The following is a 19,023-nucleotide window of genomic DNA, read 5'->3' on the forward strand; positions in this document are numbered from 1 at the left end:
GGGCTGTGAAATGTATCGATCTCGGGCTGTGTATTCCCACTTAAAGGGCCCCAAATGACTCTTCCTTCACCTTCAGCTAACAAAAAAGCATCTTTTCATCTTAAATCTGTAACACATCGCTACCATGCTACCCTTGGGTAGGTCTACTGCAAAACATTTAGACCTAGCCATGCATAGCCAGGCACTGGGATGGGTTGCCCAGGGAGGTGGTGGCATCACCATCCCTGGGGGTGTTCAAGGAGAGGTTGGACATGGTGCTTGGGGACATGGTTTAGTGGGTGACATTGGAGGTAGGGGGATGGTTGGACCAGATGATCTTGGGGGTCTTTTCCAACCTCACAAGGTTCTAGTGCAGAGTTGTTCTATTTCAGTGAAACTTGTTGGTCGTTAAAAAACAACATATTTTCCCCATTTGATTAGTTATAGTTACTCGACTATTAGAAAAGAATGCTGCTACAGACTGTGGAAATGTGCTCATTTTCTGCTGGCTGTCTCTGTGAATGTCTGTTTATTCTCTACCATGCCCATACAAGGCTCTTTACCCCTGGAGGTCTTTAAGCCCCAAATAATTGTCTCTCCACACCTGATAGGCAGCCTGCCCATTTTCTGCTCAGAGTACTGATGAGGAGAAAACGGGGCATGTACATTTTGCCGATATGAACTTGTCCTAGAACCTGCAGTTACCAGGACTATACCCAAATCTGAGCTCCTGCTACCTTATCTGTCTTCCTGCCCAGGCTTTTCGAACCATCGTGTCTGTCATAAATATTTCCTTCTCTCTGTTCTACCAAGTTACCAAGCTCTCCCTGTGCTGCTGAAACCAGCTGCTGTTAATCTAAGGGCACGTAAACAGGCAGAACAGATACACTCCTGTCTGATAACAGGTGTCAGAACACGTCTTTACTGAAGCACAGAAATAGGGTTAGGAAATACTTCTCATTAGGCCAATGGATCTGAGAGTATCCTTGCCAAGCTGAGTACATACAGACCATACTCTTGCATTCAAAAGCTGTGACAGCAGCATAGAAATCCTGTGGTTTACTTGATAACAAACCAAGCCTTCAGCTTATGGAAATCAGCATTGTTCCATTGGCTTCACTTAACTATTCTTGTTTAAGTCCATCATGTGAAAATATTTCAAATCTACTCATTTATCAATTACTACCTCAGTAAAACATGCTGGCACCTGCCGTCACCTCCTGAGTCAACAGAAGACCCAAGGCTATTTCCTTTCCATCCAATTTGGCATTTAATACAGTCTTAACTAGATTTGCAGCTCTTTAAGTACTCATGTATGTGTAATGAACCTTCAAAGCCATGCATGAGTGCCAAGCTGTGGTTCACAAGGAATTCAGGGGCATTAAGCCCAGGGCTGGCTCCACATGCCTCTCAGGCATAATTGGAGAAGAATGTTAAATCCTTTCCTAAATAACCCAGAGAGACAGCCCTGTCATGGGGCATCCTCTGACTCTGCAGCACTTCTGTCTGCACAGCTTTCAGCAGTCCCTCCTTTTCCAGCACTCTTCTTCATTCCCAGTGAAGGAGAAAAAAGGAAAGCAAAAAGCAAAACAGCTACAGGGCTCAATACCAATCTGTGTTATCCCTTGCAAATCCAAATAACTCCATGGGCTTCAGCAAAGAATTAAGCTGGATTTAGCTAGCTGTGGAAGCCCTGAGCTTCTGAATTCTTGTCAGCTGCCTATTCCTCATGCAAACAAGCAGGATCTCTTTACATTATTGACACTAAGTGAAGAAGCTGTACTGTAATGTCATTAGCTTTTGCCAGAGGCTATGAGGAAATGTGAAAGACTCAGTGGAGGACACCTTGAGGGGCCTTACACAAAGTGGAGGTGCTTGCAGCTGAAGACTCTTGTGGTAAATGAATACAATGAAAGGATTTCCCTGCATCATTCTCTGTCTTCCTCCACTCATCCTGGAAACTGATAACTCATTTAATCTCAGGGCTGCTTACTGATCCATGAGGTTAAAAAGAAAAAAGAAAAAAGAAAGAAGAAAAAAGAAAAAAGAAAGAAGAAAAAAGAAAAAAGAAAAAAGAAAAAAGAAAAAAAAAAAAGTTGATATTATTATCAAGCTATTTGTCCAGGAACCATGAAAGAGTAACTGAATTAATTCAATGTGTGCTAGATTACATGAGACTGCATTCTAGCTTAAAAGAGGCTTATTTGGCTCATCCAGGGAAGCATACATAAATTTTAGGTATCTGAGACCTGGCTCTGTGTTACAGAACTGGACTGGCATCAACTTGCTCTATTTTCTGCTAAAAGAGTTTCACAAGTATCCTTTATTAATCGACAACACTGTCGAAAATGAGAACAGGTGTTATGGGTGGAAACTGTATGCCTGGGTAAACTCAAGACAAACATATGTGTATGTCTATATAGTAGATTAGTAGGTGGAATTGGATGTGTAAATATAACTTGCCTGGCAAAACTGCTCTCCCTCAAAACTGAGATGCCTCGAACTCACAGATGCCCTGAGATGGTGGGAAGTGGTAACAGTGAGCAACCTGCATCTACTTAAACTAACTCCTACTGTCTTGGGTTTTGGAAGAAACTCAATCAGGATGTTCTGCAATCATCCTGACAGGCAACCCAGCTGGAAGCAGCAGGCACTAGAACAGAGATGAGGGGTCTCCCCAGCACAGCTGTCCCTCTGTTCTGTGCATGCACCCTGAGCTGCTGCACATCCTCAAGGAATTTTAATATACACACGGCTCCAAACTGTTCACATATTACTTTTCAGAATAAGAACTGAAGGCAATTATGCCTCTCCTTTTTCTAGAGATGAGCAAACTGGAAATGTGGCTCTCTGGAGGCCATCACTCAAGAACTAGGCTAGTATTAGAAGTCTTTAAAGAAAAAAAGCTCTTCAGAGGAAAAAAAAAAAAAAGCATTAAAAGGGAGGCTTCTTGTCTCCAGATACATTGTCTATCATGTTGCCCAACCTCCCTATTTAAGAACTAATGGGTACCAGTGGTCCCTGTATTTATTAATTCTGCCATTATCTGTGTAAACAAGGCATTTCCTTTCACTGCTAAGTGACAATTTTTCATGAACAGCCTCTTATATAATGAAAGACAATAAGAAGTGGAAAAAAAATTACTTTGTTACCTCTGTAGGTTTGTATGTTTGTCAATGGTGATTTCTTAGCTACTTATCCACATAGCTTAATTAGCTAGCTATCTCTGAAGTTTCCCAACCTTCCTTAACCTAGACTAAGCAAAGTGACAGAATTCACAGAAGCAATAAAGTCCTCTCACTCTCCATTTCCCTCCTTAGATGGCTAGTAATTTAACATAATGCTACCTTGCCACTACTCAGCTGCTGAAAACGTAACTGAAGCCTCTCCCAAAGCAGAGGAGACTTGCCGTCCATCTGTTTGGTCTTCTGTACCCTCCTCACAAATGGTACAGAAGATACCAGATGTGTCTGTATGAGCAGTTTGTTCCTGATCGGATTGGAGGCCTATCAGTCACTGCACTGACCCCTTTGCTTTTGCTGGAATACCAGCAGCCTGATTTGTCATGGCTGCTGTGCAACATGCAAAGCAGACTATATCCTTGATCACCCATGCAGTTACAGGGACAGGCAGCTTTATTTTCAGCTCCACAACGTTAAAAGTCCCATCTGCTTCTGCAGTCCAGCGGCAAAGAGGAGGCTCCCGGCCTACACAGCTGGAAGGCTGCAGCTGATCCCTCAAAGCAGCAGCTGGGAATAGAAGACAAAAAAACAGCTTTAGCTTCAGAGGGATGGTGGGACCCACCAGGCAGCTCCAGGATCAAGGCCTAAGAGAAAAATCCCAGCAAAGATTCTGTTAACCATAAAACCTCAAGTGTTTACCTACTGAAGTGCTGAAAGGACTTTTTTTTTGTTGTTGTTGTTGTTTTTTTTGTTGTTTTTTTTTTTTGTTTGTTTTGTTTTGTTTTTTTTTTTTTTTGTTTTGTTTTTCCTGAAATAACAGCAGCATGGAGAATAAGGAGTGAGGAAATTTTGTACATCCTTGCAACAGGCTGTGTTATGACTGAACTTTCTCTTGGCATGCCCAGGACTGTCCTGATGCAGCGTAAGAGAGGCTTTGAAGCCTTACTTTAACTGGGGATTGCTCTGGATGCTCTTCCAGTTACTACTGGGTGTGGGACCCAGAGAAGCCCATCCTGGACAACCCACCTGGAGGCAGTGATGTTCGAAGTACGCTTGGGCTAAAGGTGACATAACACCAAATGGCTGATTTTAAAGTTTTATTGATGGCAGAAGCTATTCTGGCAGAAACCTATCAAACCTTGTTGTTTATAACAGGAACCAGCTAAACTTTGTTACAGAGGGTTGAATGGCTTGTAACGTCGGATGAAGGCAGAGAGAGAGTAAGACAAAGAAGAGCAGAGGGAAGGTCCAGATCACCAGGCTGGGCTCCAGCGACATCTCTGGTCTGGTTCTGGATGTGTCTGCAATGGTGGTGGGTGCTCACATGGCCCCTCTGAGTTTCACTATTTGTGTTAGTTTCCAGCTCTTGCTAGTATAGTAATTGCTGCTGGTCCCCACCTCCAGTTCTTGCTTCCTGTGCTAATTACTCCCAGCCTGTGTCCCCCAACCTTCTTTAGATGGGCATAGGCATGGGTTTGTAATGCCTCTTCTCCTCCTGCTGCCAGAAACACTGGCACCACGATGTCCTAGGGTTATCCAAAATAAAGGAGGAAGTCCTAAAAAGTGCTATGTATGTCACCTCCACAGGATCCCTTTTTCCAACCTTATGTCATCTTGTTAGTATGGTAATACCCTTTCTCTGCCAAGTCTTTGAGACATGATGCTCCTTTAGCCTTTTGGTATCTTACATTGGGCAGCAACAAAAAAGTAACGCCTGTGTTTTAAAATTTCCACTTATAAATTTCTCCAAGTTTTGTGGTGAAAGGTTGAAAAAAAATGCTCAGAAATAAATGGGTCTTTCAGATGTATTTCCAAAACATGAACTTCGGACTCAGGTCGCAGCAAGATGTGAACTACTTTTATAACGAACAGTGTAGCTTATCGTTCTGTTGTTAGCGTGTTTGGGTAATTGTTTTGCTAGAGGATTTTTTTTTGTTTGTTTGCTTTAATTAGAAGGATGACAAAGGGTATTTCTTGATTGTTTCTGCTGTGTGCTTTCAGGAATGGCCGAAGCCATCAGAGACCAAGTCACAGCCCCAAAAATGGGTCAAAAAGGGACCTGGGCGCCCCGTCGGGCAGGAAAGGGCAGGCGGCGTCCGCGGGGCGGGCTGCAGGGAAAGGGCAACCTCAGCCCACCCACACTTCCCAGCACCGACGGGGCGGGCTTTCCCCCGCCTCAGCAAGTGCTGCGAGCCCAGCGCCGCCCCGAGGGGCCGGCGTGGGGCCGAGGAGGAGGAGGAGGAGGAAGAGGAGGAGGAGGAGGAGAAGGAGGAGGAGGAGGAGGAGGAGAAGGAGGAGGAGGAGGAGGAGGAAGGGGGCACCGCCCGTCCAGCCGCCCCCCGACGGCAGGGAGGGGCGTGGCTATGCAAATCGACCCCCTCAAGCAGCCAATGGGAGGGCGAGGCGAGCCGCGGGGGCGTGGCTCCTCGCCGGGACTAGCGCTGGGCTCGACGGCGCGGCCGCTCCGACGGCACCGGCAGCGCGGGGAGCGAGGCGGGCGGTGAGTGCCGGGGGGCGGGAGGGCGAGGGGAGCCTTGAGCCTTGCTCCTTCTCGCTGCCTTCCAGCGGGGGGGAAGCAGGACCCCGGGCACAGGGCATGGCAAGGTCTGGGGTTGTGCTCTGGATGGTTTTGGGGAGCTGGGGTGCCCCACAGAGGGGTGAAGGGCTAAAGGATTGGCGAGCAGGTGCTGCAGTTAGCGTGCCTTGATTGCTGCCTGTTAATTAGCACCCATTTCCTCGCCTGCCCAGGAGGGTACAGCTGAGGTAGCTGTGTGGTGCCAGCAGAGGAAATGACTAGCAGGGTAATGCTGGTCTGAAACGGACACAGGCATTTCTGGTTCCTGTTCTGGAGGGGGTATTTTTGGAGCCGTCATCTTCTAAGCTGTCAGGGATGAAAATGGAAATATATGGGTCTCTACAAGGAGAATTTGAAGGATGTTGTTTTCCTGTCGGTAGTGTTACTTGCTATTTAAGTAGTTTCATGTGGAAGTGGTGGGACTGCGAGACGACCGTAACTCTTCTCTAGGCAAAAGAACAGACAAAAGGTCTACCCGGCTAAGCAGCCGAACGGGGTAAAGCTCTTCTGTACGAAAACATGCTTCTGATGCCCAACACTTCTGATGACTTTTTTCTCACCTCGCTGACGGTGCTGTATGACCACTGCTCTGAAACTGAAATTGCAGGCTAAGTCATATGACAAACGTGCCTGGTGTTTTGGCTGGGGCTAAAACTACGAGCTAACCTCTGTTGTCGTAAGAGATCCTTATCGAGAAAATAAGCATGATACAGAAGATCTCTTGGCACATAAAGATGGGGATAATGTGATCTGGGCACTGCAGATAACCAAGGCGCTGTGGAGCCCCACTGCGTACTGTATTGCGGTCTTGATTTCGGGTGGCATGGGGTTTGGCTCGTGTCACCTGCGTTGCGTTATGCACGCTGTTTTTGGAGAGAAAAGTGGGAGAGCACCTTCCGTGAGGAAAAAAGCCATGCTAATTTAACACTTACCGTGACCTGCTCCAAAAGGAGAAATGCTTGTTGCAATAATGGAGAGAGGAGAGATCCACTGGGAGAAAGGTTTTGCCAGGACTGTTCCTTGGCACAGGCACACAGCAGGACTGGGAGTGAGAGGGAGCTGGACAGATCATGGAAATTTAGGGCCATGGAGCGATTATAAGATGTGACCTGATCCATTCTGGGGTACTGGAGCAGTGCATCTGAGCCAGACCTGCAAAAGGTTTCTGTAGCCTGTTGGTGTCCTCTGAGGAAGTGGGCTCCATGGCGTTCCTGTAAAGAACTGATCCAATTTTCAGGCAGTCTTAGCTAGTTTTATGTAAAACTCGTGTGAATCAAATGGATGACTTTTGTTGATATTGGAAACACAAATAGTGATTTCTTTTCATAAACTCCATTTATACATTAGAGTGTAGAGTCTCTCTCCCTTGTCTTCTGCAAGGAACAAGCTTACATCCTTCTCTTCCTCTGGAGCTGGATTTTCTAAACCTTTTGGAGACACTATCCTGTATTCTGTAGTTTTTCTAGTCTGGTAACGAGTGCTGCATGTGGTATTCCAAATGAGGCCTTACTTATGCTGAGCAGGGTTAAACGAGGGCTTCCCATGCCATCTCTCACATAAGTGACATATTTTATTTTATTTTTTACAGAAACATTATATTGTGAACTCGCTTTTTAGCTTGCAGTCTGCTATAACACTACTGATTCTTTCCTGCTACCAGCATAGGTATTCCCTACTTTGTATCAGTGCAAATGATTACTTCTAAATGTGCACACCTTGAATTTCCTTTAGTTTTGGTAGTGCTTCTCTTACTTGCCATGATGATCTTAAATCCCAGCTATTTCTCCTTCCCTTCACCACTGAACACTTGCTTCCACACTCTCCCAGCTCACAGAATGACAGATTGTTTGGGCTGGAAGAGACCTTGAGGACCACCCAGCTCCACCCCCTGCCATGGGCAGGGATGCAACCCACTAGATCAGGTTGCTCAAAGCACCATCCAAGCCTGGCCTTGGTTCAGTGTCATCTGGAGGCTATAAAGGCTCATGTTTGGGTTCCATTATCCACACTGCTAATTGAGAATATGGATAACCTGCTAGTCTGACAGAAAGCCATCATAGCGTTGGCATATTCAAAACCAGTTATGACAGAAGATACATGCTGTATCAAACATGAAGGTGCTTGTCCAGATGTTCAGGTACACCCTCTGTTATCTTCTATCTGGCCCATCAATTTCTTTGACTCCTCAGTCATCCATGTAGTGCGGGAATGACAGAACACGGTGCAGAAATTACTGAGGCAATGTCAATTTAATCCAATAAACCCAACTCGGCACCAAATGCTGGATCATTGTTGCTACATGGTTTTGCAGAGGAGCCACTTCTGGTGATGTGTGCACCTGGGGCTGCCCCCCAGGACATGTCCCCCTCCATGAGCTGTCCCTGGCCAGCAGGAGCATTGCTGAGGGGTGGCCGTGCTGCTCCTGCCCTCTGTGGGACCTCCCCCATGGCACAGAGGGGCTTCATGTGGAGCCAGCAGCACAGTTCAGCTTCTTCATCTGTTTTGATAGCTTTTGCTGATTGTGTCAAGCGGCTTGCTATCTCATCTTGCCTACCACATGCAGTGTTTGGTGCTTCTCCTCCAGACCATATTTCTGCAGTTTATCGTGGAGGGGGTGGTGGTGTCACGTTTCTTGACTTTGTAAGGCTTATCATGTGTTCTCGCTCTAGCTGCTAAGCCAGTTAACCCTACAGAGAAGCAAGTCTAACTGATGTGGTGTAAGATAGTTCTGGACATCTTGACAAAAGCCAAGAAAGTACAGACTACTTCCACTTTTTCTGCTCTATCTTTCATTTGTGCCATATCTGTGTTAGTGACAAACCACTTGTTTTTGAAAACAAGAATAAAGCCTGCTTGAGCTTTGGGTATGCCCAGTCAGGGACCGGTCACCCAAGAACCGCTGGCAGTGCATGGCTAATTACACTTGTATATCATCTCAGTGGCACTGCTACTTTGAGCAGGCCTGTGAACACCCATGGGCTGCTACGGAGTGTGGAGTAATTGCTGTAATGCCTGCCAGCACTCGGTGTGTCCTGGGACTGAGGCTGTGCATGTGTACCTGTGTCTGTGAGGGACACTTCTGGACCGAACCTCTTTTGCTCCAGTTACGGTTGGGTACGTTTAGTGGTAGGATGCAGAACTGAGCCTCGTGTACATGCCCACGTGAACTAATGCTAATAAAGCACCCTATGCTTAACTGTAAAGCGATTTTTTTTAGAGAAGAATACTTGATCTCAGATTGTAACACTGTACTGTAAATGGTAAATATATGCGTATTCAAAAATAATAATAATGTTGCAGTGCTAATTTAAAAATGCCTGTAGAACATTTTGCCTCTGACTGATGATCACATGCAGCCTCACGCATCTACGCGGATGCCAGCATAATGCCTTAATCACCTCTAAATGCCATTTGGTAGTAGCAAGGGAGTCATTGCATAACCGTGGTCACTACCTGGGCTATTCTGCTGAGGCAACCTGTGTCAGAGCTGAGGTGACTTGTCAGAGCCCCAGCCCAGTCAGGGCACTGCCGTGACAGCACCGCACCTGGTTTCCTCGCGCAGTGACTCACCTGGTGCTGAGCTGCAGTAATTGCCAAGAAACGCATGGCTGCCTGGCTCACTACTTATGTTGGTGGCATGTTTCTGTGCTACTATTTGCAAGGCCTGAGGTGGTACAGTTCACGCTCCCCCATCTCTGTCCAGGTCCATTTTGACTGAAGACTTCAGCTTGGCCTGTCTTGGGAGGAAAAGACATGCTGAAGTAGTTAGCCTGCAATACACTGTGTGAGAAGTACTTGAAGGAGAGTAGTAGTGTGTTTTTTTTTTTTTTTCTCCTCCTGTGATAAAATGTATTCCCATGACGTGTATCTGCTCTTTTTAACGGCACTCCGTTTTCAGAAAGCTGGACACATTCAGGTCCATCAGAGTCAGCTCACAGGACTCCCAGTTTCCAGCAATTTAGCAGCTTTTTAAAATCTGAAGTTGCTAACTGTGTGGTTTCTGGCTTCCTTAGGAAACAGAAGTGGCTAAATTTGGGGTGCACATTAGAATTCCCTATCCTTATTTCATTTGTATGTAGAAGCAAGATGGATACATGTGAAGACTATCCGTTTTTTAATGGGCCATGTAGTGAAGATGAACAAACTTTTTTGTCTACAGCCCTGGTAAAGGTCTGCAGAGACAAAAATAAATCTAGTTATAATTGCTCAGTAGTGGCACTTTCCAGAAACGTGTCCAGAGAAGCTACAGAGAATCCATCTTATGTCTGTACAGGGTGGAAAATTTGTCAGTGATCCACATCTCCTCAGTGAAAATGTAGACAGCCCAATAGATAGTAGCAGCTGACATGTATACAACAGACCATCCTCTCTAGTGCAAGAATAACATTTATTTAGCATGTAAACTGTGTAGTAACTAGGCAAAACTTATTTTTTTGCCAGTCTCTTCATAAATATCTGAAAAATTTATATCCATATTATGTGTGCATTTAATGTATACCAGCTGCTTCTCCTACTTTTGCTGCTGGTGTCTGGAAAACCTGATAACCAGTCTATGGAAAATAACAAGATAGTTAATATTGCTGAATATGTCTGGGAAGTATGGGATGCGTGCTTGGTTCTTGAATTTATGATATGCTCTGATGCAAAAATTGAGAGTTACTTTACATTGAAGAGACTGAATGCTGCTGAAGAAACCTGGGTATGTCAAAGAACCTTTAAAGCTATCAGTTAAGCTATTATTGCCTCATTACCTTGAGTTAGAGGCAACAAACTATTTGAATGCTAATTTCTTATTCCCCTAAAGCCTCTCTAACTAGCCTTTATGGTATGAAAGGAAACAAGGGAGACATGGAGCTTCAGACACTGCATAGTCTGCAGAAGCTGAAGCTCTGCCTGTTTCTTGGAAGGTACCAGCTTGTAAGAAATAACTAGCTCTGGTGCAAACTGAGAAGTTGAAGCTTCATGCGGGCTTTTGAAAAAAAACTGCCCTGAGACATCAGCAATTGCATACACTTCTTGACAGCGTGACTGAAAGTGTGAGGGGATATGCTGCTGTAAACAGACTTTGACTATGTAATGAAGTGGTTGTGTCCAGTGTTCTTTGGATACAGTTGTGACTTCTTGCTGGATCTCAGCTTTGTAACCGGTGTTCTGTGTTCACTGATGTATTTTCAATCCTGAATGCATTTTGTGTGCTTTTAGACATTGCAAAATACACAAAACTCCAGAGAAAATGGTAACTTCCTTTTGGTGAGGCTACAAAAAGATTTTGACATACTGATCTCCATCGTAGTCATTAATGTCAGAGCAGACTATACAGATGTGGTCATAAAACAGATCCAGAGGACAGTGTCCTAATCACAATATTACAATTTTTTTTTTTTGTGTTCCCTCAAGTTTTTATAAATGAGAAACAAGAAGAATAGAAGTGATTTGACAAATTCTAGGCTGCTCTCTTACCAGTGATGGAGGTGATTGAGGGGGTGGGGAATTTGGTCTGGAAGGATGATTAGCATTCTGCTCTGAGTCAATTAGAAGCTCTTTGGTAAAGAGGAAATCCTATTGTAAATAATAGTTTGTTTTCCAAGTTAATATCTTCTAATCTATTATAGGAAAACAAATACCAGGCAAAAAGATTGAATCTGCTCTAAAAGAGAAAGGTACTGGAAAATGATTAAATCTGAGACTGCAGCTCTTAAGAGAAAAGCTTCATCTGCATTTAACGCTTGTTGCTATAAATGACTCAGATTTCTGCGTAGCAGCAGTATATTATTTGCCTTGTAATTGAGTATGTTTGACTCCACCAATTTCCATCAATACTGCATGGTCCACAAACAGTATGTATGGCAAGTCACTGGAATGTGCTGATACACAGCTGGCTATGAAGTAATTCTGCCTAGAAGCAGATTATTTCCAAATTGTTCACCACTTGTCTCTTCGGTCACGTCTGTCATGTGTCATGCAAGCAATAGCCTGTGTCATTCAGAGGCAGGACACCACCAGGTGAGCCACATGGGTTTATATGGGAGCACATAGTGACTTTTACCTTCCAAGGGAGAGAAGAACTGCAAATAGAAGTAGTTTTTAAATGACTTGTTTTGAAGTATCTGTTCTTCCTCAAAAAGGCCACTTCAGATGAAGTAAAACCTTCATCTTGTAAGGTCCTACTCAAGGATGAAAAGCTTACTGACTAGACTTTTGTTGACCTACAAACTGCTATTAACAAGCAGCTGCCTTTTATGAATGCCGTAGAAAGAAAAAACCCACATTGGCTTCCTTCCCAGCTGCTTGTGATTCAAATATGGATGCTGTGCTGAACCTGCTGGTTTATCTCACTATTCAGCTGCAAACTCAGTGGTGCAGATATACAAATGTTAAAGCTGAGACAAATATAGGTGTGCGACTCATTTGCTTTTAGAGAAATAACTTTCCTTTCTTTGTTTAGTTGTTTCCACTTAGATAACAGGATGCAGAACATTCGCACAGTGGTGAAAATACATGCTTGTAGTGCTATGCATAACGTGCTCTTACAGCTAACTTCTGTTACTGCAAATAGCTGGTTTTGTCAGGCATGTTGTGCTACAGTAGCTAAGGACTCCTTTATGTCTGTACCTGGGGCTAGTGGAATGGGGCTTTGTGCAGTTTTTGACTTTCAGAGTGGATTTTCTATCTGAAACTTCAAGTCCTGCTATCTGACTTTAACAGGATAGCTTGCATCTTTCTCATGCCTCATGGGAAAGCTAGTCATAGTGGTGATTAATACCAAGAAGCAGCATGCTAACATGAAGATAAGAATACTGAACGTATCCCCAGCTGAGTGTACTTGGTGGGTACCTGGCTTGAACAGTCCCAGCTCGCTTGGCCTCTCCTCACATGGCGCCTCTGACCATCTTGGCAGCCTCCTTGGGGCTCACTCCATTGCGCCCAAATCTCTTGTGCTGGGGAGGCCCAGCATGGCCACAGCACTCCAGATACAGGTGTCAGATGGGGGGGATCGCTTCCCTTGACCACTTCTGCCACTCCGGCCCAGCATGCTGTTGGCCTCCTTTGCCACAAGGGCGCATCACTCACTCACGTTCAACTGGATGGCCACCAGGACCCAAGGCCCTCTGTTGCACAGCTGCTTTCTAGTCAGGGGGCTCCACTTCTCCTGCTGCATAGGGTCCTGTGTTAAGGGCGAGATAGCTGAGCCTATCACTAATAAATAGCACTGAACTATATATTCATATATGGCTGTTTTAATTACAACAATGATATTAACATGTAAGTAAATGTAATTAAATGTTACTGAGAAACAGCAGCATCTGATAAAGGAGGTCAACTTCTCTAAATGCTGATGGGTTAAGCTGCAGTTTTTCAAATGTCTGGTTCCCCCTGCTCTCGTGTTGTTTTCTGTTCATTTGTTTCAACAATGTCATGTCAGTTCTGTCACTGACTCTATCAAATGAATGTTAGGAAGTTATTGGCCTCTCTTGGAAAGATATGTTTCACTTTTGTTTGAAATGGGAATTTGAAATTGGGAAAAACTTCCGTGGTGCCATTGTATTTGAGCTGGCTCTTTTCCTTATGAAAGTTTCCTAAAATTTTGCCAAATGGTGAGTCCCTCAAAACAGCAGTTTGCAAATGCCCCACATGAGTTTACTGTTGTCAGAAGGCTGAAACCTAAATATTTTCTTGACTCTTACAGATCTCTTTGGCCAAATATTGCAAATGCTAACCTAGAGAGCAATTGGGCATTTGTGGAGTTTGTGGCCTAATGTGATGCCAAAATGCATATAGTTGTTCTCTTCCTGCTCTCCATCTGTCTAGGCACTGTATGTAGATAAAAGACGTACGTTCCTAAAAATGTGAAGACTACAGGCTAGGTGATGGACTGTAGAAACAAAGAAAAAGGGACAGGACTCATGGAGAATGAAAGAAGACATCAAAAAGTCCCTGACTGCGTATAGAACTCTGACGTGAGGCTTGAAGAGGGGGCATCCATTTGTTAGGACAGAAGTGTGATCACTTTATCAGTAGAGTCATTGCCCTGGCTGGTACAGGTTCTCAGTGCAGAGTTAAAGGATCCTAATATTGACCACCATTAATGTATGTTTTGGTATGTAGTTTCAAATCATGTCAGCCTTTAGAGCTAAGCACTGAGAAACTGGGAAAACACAGGCTAAAGATTGTTCGTGAAACTTTAATTTGATCCTTCTGTTTATGTTTAGAATTGGATTCTACCAGATCACAGAGATCGTGGGTGGTGCTGCATGTATCTTTGGAGATGAACTTCTCACAGGTGGCCTAGATCCATGCGTTCACTTGCTGATGTCCAGCTGGTTACACCAGGAGCTCACTTGGCGAAGTGCCTGAGACTCGCAGCAGCGACTGAAGTCAGAATTTACAAGGTACGGAGAACTGTTTCAAGTGTCTTAACTTGGCATCGTAACTCATCAAGTGTGATAGTGTTGTCCTTAATCACTGTGCGCTGAAATCTGTGTCTGCAGATTGGGCTGTTAGGACTGCCTTCCCCAGAGGACTCTGAGGAGTTTATGGAGCATTCCAGGGATTATCACAGGAGAAAACACTGAGGAAATGAAAAGTAGTAACACAGCAAATGAGATATCTAACCGTGAACTGAATTATATTAAATTTTATGTTGTACAACATTATTTTTTTCAGCACATACAGATTGTAAGCAGAGACTTGGTGGAAGTGATGGGATGCAGGACAGTGTTTAATTGCATGATCATCCTGTGCATAGGAGACATTACTGTGCAATCTGAGTCTACATTTGACAGCTCCTTACTCTTATTTTAATGTTTGACTTTTTATTCTTCCATGTTTTGTTTTTTTTTTTTTAAAAAAAAAAAACAAAAAACTTTTTTTTTATAGAGATGCTGCAGAATTAGTATATGCATGAACTTATTACAACATTAGTAATATACAGTGTGAAGATTTCTGTTTCTGCTTCTCCCTTTCTTTCTACATTATTTTATGTAACACCTGACATTAGTTGTGGGTGAGAAAGGCAAACTATAAGATGCCCTTTTGAGGGTAGGGGAAGGAAGGGTAGACCTTTTCCTATAAAGTTATGAGCTTATTATGCAAGAGTTCCTACTCAGTGTGGTTTTGTGTTTAAATGTAAACTTTCCCCAGTCTTGGCCTAGAACTCTTGCTTCAGTTTTGAGTAGAAAAAATGGTTATTGTACTAAATTCCTGATGTAAGTGTATGCGTACTTGAGTGCATCTCTGAATTAAAATTGTTGGAAATTTTTGGGTGCCTGAAGTCTGGAAGAATACAATATAGTACCTTGTGGATTTAACCATTCTTAGGGTATTTTTCCAGAGAAGTGCACCAGCTTTGTTAAGCACATAAAATAAATTGTAATTATTGTTGAACCAGTTGTCAGACTGCTCTCTGTGGAGTTTAGTAAGTTTCATCAAATTTCTTTGATGAAATTTAGTTTTCCTCAAGCTCAAGGAATAGTAAGCACAGAGGTAATGTAAGCCTGCACACACATGATTTATTTTACATGGATAGCATCTTCCTTCTGTGGATCATAATTTTAAGGTTTGATTGTTAAAACTATTGTTTGCTGCTTCCAAATGCAGATGCTAAACATAAAAGAATAAAGTGTTGAACACAACACATGTTGAAGGAGCAGACTAAAACTGGGAGGATCATAAACTCCAGGGAAGCCAGTGAGAGTCAGGAATGCAGTCAGACTAGCAATGTGGCTGGTTTTCAGAACCACGTCTACATTTCAGGTGAAAAACATCTCAGAAACAGTTAATGATTAGAAGAGGCTGTGAGATGCTTCTTTGTTTGTTCCCTTCCCACCATGCTGTCTAGAATATGGTCCACTAACAAATTTCCAAACATAAAGGGTAGATATTCTTGTTGCAGTGCCTGTATGTAAACTTGGCCATACAGTTTTAAAGTCAAGTAAAATGGACTTTAAAACTGTCCCACGCAATTTGGTTTTCATTTTAGGTGGGGATTTTTCACCTTGGTGTTGTGGCATGAGGTGTAATTCTTGATTTTGTTATTGCTAAGGGAGGAGGTGGAAAACCTTTCATTACTTGAGCTTCCCGTGTATGATTGAGTTGCATCTATGTGGTTTATGTTTTAAATTCAAACAGTTTTTACATGTGTGGATTCCTGAATGAAAGCTTGTGTTTCAGGATGTTGGTGGACTTCCTTGGTTTATATTGCTTGGAAAAGAATTGGTTTAAGTTGAAACTCCTTCTTTGCACCAGTGTAAATATGATCCTAATTAGGACACTTCTCAAGACTAGTACATACCCCCACTGAACTACATGAACCAAAGAAGTGTCTGTGATGAAATCTTTTCTTTGTCTCCTCCCCAACATCTTTAACACATCCAATAATCCCATGAAATAGGTTATAAATTTGCAGTCTTAATTCACACTGGATTTAGGCATATTGTCCTGAGTATGTTCACATAGGACTTTCCTTAACCTGGGAATAACTGATCCTATGAAGGGACGTGTTCACAGCCAATAACATGCTTGTGAAGGCACTTTAATTCCTTTGGGGAAAAAAAAAAAAAAGAATCTTGTAGATAACAGAGATCTGGAAATGTTATGCTTGGTGTTGCTTCTTAATTTGGTTCTCTTTCCTATTCATTTAAATGATGTCATATGTTGTACAGCTTTTCTGATGGGAAATTCTCAGCTTCCTGCTTGCTGTAGTGCTTAGTAAAGGGTTCTTGCTCAAGCTTTCAGATCTTACTTTCTTCAAAGGTTTTAGGTCTAAAGTTTCAAGTAAACAGCATACGTAAAGGAGATTTGTCTTGTTACTCACCTGGTCTGTACAGAGTACTAATTCTGTAGTTGTCTTAGTAAAGTTGCAGTTAAGTCTGAGACAAATATGGAAAACAGATCCTGATTTGTAACAACTGTGTTCCTTTGCTCTTTCTGTAAGATGTTTCCATCATACAAAAATGAACGGTTTCTGTTTCTGAGAGGCTTCTGCTCTCCTTCCAGGAAAGACCAACTTGGAATGATAGAGGACCTGTGATTATTCGGGGTAGTTGATGCAATGAAGGGTCAAGATCTAGAGGAGATTTCTCTAATGAGTAAAGGATAGGGGAAGCATTCAGTTGTTGGTGTTTCTACACCTTCTGGTAGCTGAAGGCTTTCCTATCATTTGCTTGAGTTTGTTGTTGGTTTGTTGTTGTGTTTTTTATTTATTTATTTATTTATTTATTTTATTTTCTCCAAGTGAAAGAGTGTTGCTTTGGGGGGCTAGGAGCTATCTGACTATTCTTTTGGATTTGTCTTCAGATCTGCACTTTTTTTAGTTTCTAAGTGGAGTACACTAGCACCAAAGTTTTGGGTATGAGAGCCACTGATTTCTAAAATGCTAAATCAGAAATTCTAAATTTCTGATATTTTGGGTTATCTTTAATGCATGATTAGTTATGAATTTGCAAACCAATATTTTTATTTACTGTAAAATTTTTTCCTACTTTTCCTGTTTTCCAGGAAGGATGAAAGACCGGCTAAACGAGCTGCGTGAATTTGCCAGGTTACACAACCCTGAGTTTTCTGATACTGAGGATGACGAAAATTCACCCCGCGACATTCTCCTTTATGAGACTGATTATGCCTTGGAAACTCTTCATAAAGATATACAGACCATCCGGACAGAAAATGACCTCCTAAAAGAGGATGTCAAGCGTCTCAAAAAGCAAAACAGCCGCTTCCTGACTTCCATGCGCCGTCTCAGTAGCATCAAACGAGATACTAATGGTATTGCCAGAGACATCAAGGCCCGTGGAGAAAGCATCCACAGGAAACTCCAAATAATGAGAGATTTCAGTGAAGATGCGATAACAAAATATGGGGTTATGTCTGTCATTGCCAGGGTAGCAAAGAACCACTACGTGGACCTCATGCATGCCTTTCAGGAAGCTATGTTTGAATACAACGCAACAGAGATGAACCAACGGGAGAACTGCAAGATACGAATTCAGCGGCAGCTAGAGATCATGGGCAAGGATGTTTCTGGCAACCAGATTGAGGAGATGATTGAGCAAGGCAAGTGGGATGTCTTCTCTGAGAACCTCTTGTCTGATGTTAAGGGGGCTCGCTCAGCCTTGAATGAGATAGAGACACGTCATAAGGAGCTGGTGAAGTTAGAAAGTCGCATCAAGGAGGTTCACGAGCTCTTTCTGCAGGTGGCCCTGCTGGTAGAAGAACAGGCAGACACCTTTGACGTCATTGAGATAAATATGCAAAATGTTGAGGACTACGTAGGAGACGCCAAAGAACAAGTGAAAAAAGCTTTAGAATACAGAAGAAAACACCCTTTACGAACAATCCTCTGCTGCTGCATATCATGTTGCCGAAGGTGACTATCCTACTGAAGCTACCACGGACCCACCTGAATGTCTTCAAATTCTGATATTCTTTCCAATGATTTTTCTTTAATGACAACCCGTGGAAGTACGGGGGCTATTGTGCAGTTGTTTGTTTTGTAATATATTCCTAAATGTGCTTAAAGGTAGTTCTATTTATGGGCTACTAGAAATGTTGATAAAGCTATTTTTAATTATTTTAATTGAAATGCATTCTCTTGCTGTAACTAGAGGTGCAAGTATTTAGAAGATCTCAGTGCAATGATACTTGTTTCAGGCAAGAAAGAGGAATGAAGGATGGGCTAATAACTTAGCCTGGGGAAGATGAGAAATTTGAAGAAGCAACCTTATTATTCAAAGTGGTCTTCAGGCAGTGCATACTTAATGCCTGTGGTGACAGAATATACCACAGAATCAGGAGGTTTGAATTTTAACTAGTTTGGAGCCTGCTTGATGCAAATACTTGAACAGATTTGTGCTCTGCTCATGTGACAAAATACTGAGCCTGTTAGCAGGAGCAGGACACAAAACTCATTTCTGTCCCTGGAAATGTTCAAGGCCAGGCTAGATGGGGCTTTGGGCAACCTGGCCTAGTGGGAGATGTCCCTGCCCAGCAGGGGGTTTGGAATTAGATGATCTTTAAGGTCCCTCCCAACCCAAACCATTCTGTGATTTCCCTCTGTTACTTAACAGAAGAAGACTGCACCTTAAAACATAATGAATGTATTTTGCTCAGTTTGTGTGCAAGTGATTGCTTTTGTCCATTTTGAGTACCCACACTGCAACATTGAGGCATCTCACTGACTCCTACAAATTAAGCTACTGATAATCTAAATTTCAAACCTGCTGTGCCATTAGTCTTTAAATACATTTCTCTGCCAATTAACAGGTCAGTTAGTAGAAGAGATACATGCAG

General features: G+C 43.1%; 1 protein-coding gene across 2 annotated transcripts; it reads left to right on the top strand.

Moving 5' to 3' along the window:
* The first annotated feature begins 5,542 nt into the window (after positions 1–5,542).
* Positions 5,543–18,316, top strand: STX11 (syntaxin 11). Of its 2 annotated transcripts, none has more exons than XM_027454293.3 (3): positions 5,543–5,661; positions 13,947–14,126; positions 17,233–18,316. In XM_027454293.3, exon 3 carries the CDS (start codon positions 17,238–17,240, stop codon positions 18,102–18,104), a length of 867 nt encoding a protein of 288 aa, XP_027310094.1. In that variant the 5' UTR covers positions 5,543–5,661; positions 13,947–14,126; positions 17,233–17,237; the 3' UTR covers positions 18,105–18,316. The 2 variants fall into 2 exon arrangements, with proteins under 2 accessions (XP_027310094.1, XP_071891989.1); XM_072035888.1 differs by lacking the exon at positions 5,543–5,661 and adding an exon at positions 5,720–5,962.
* Positions 18,317–19,023: the final 707 nt, after the last annotated feature.

This window comes from Anas platyrhynchos, chromosome 3 (genome assembly GCF_047663525.1).
Source record: "Anas platyrhynchos isolate ZD024472 breed Pekin duck chromosome 3, IASCAAS_PekinDuck_T2T, whole genome shotgun sequence".
In the NCBI taxonomy this organism is placed as follows: domain Eukaryota; kingdom Metazoa; phylum Chordata; class Aves; order Anseriformes; family Anatidae; genus Anas; species Anas platyrhynchos.

Excerpts from the sequence above, each read along its gene's own strand:
- STX11 (XM_027454293.3), top strand. The coding sequence starts at position 17,238 with ATGAAAGACCGGCTAAACGAGCTGCGTGAATTTGCCAGGTTACACAAC.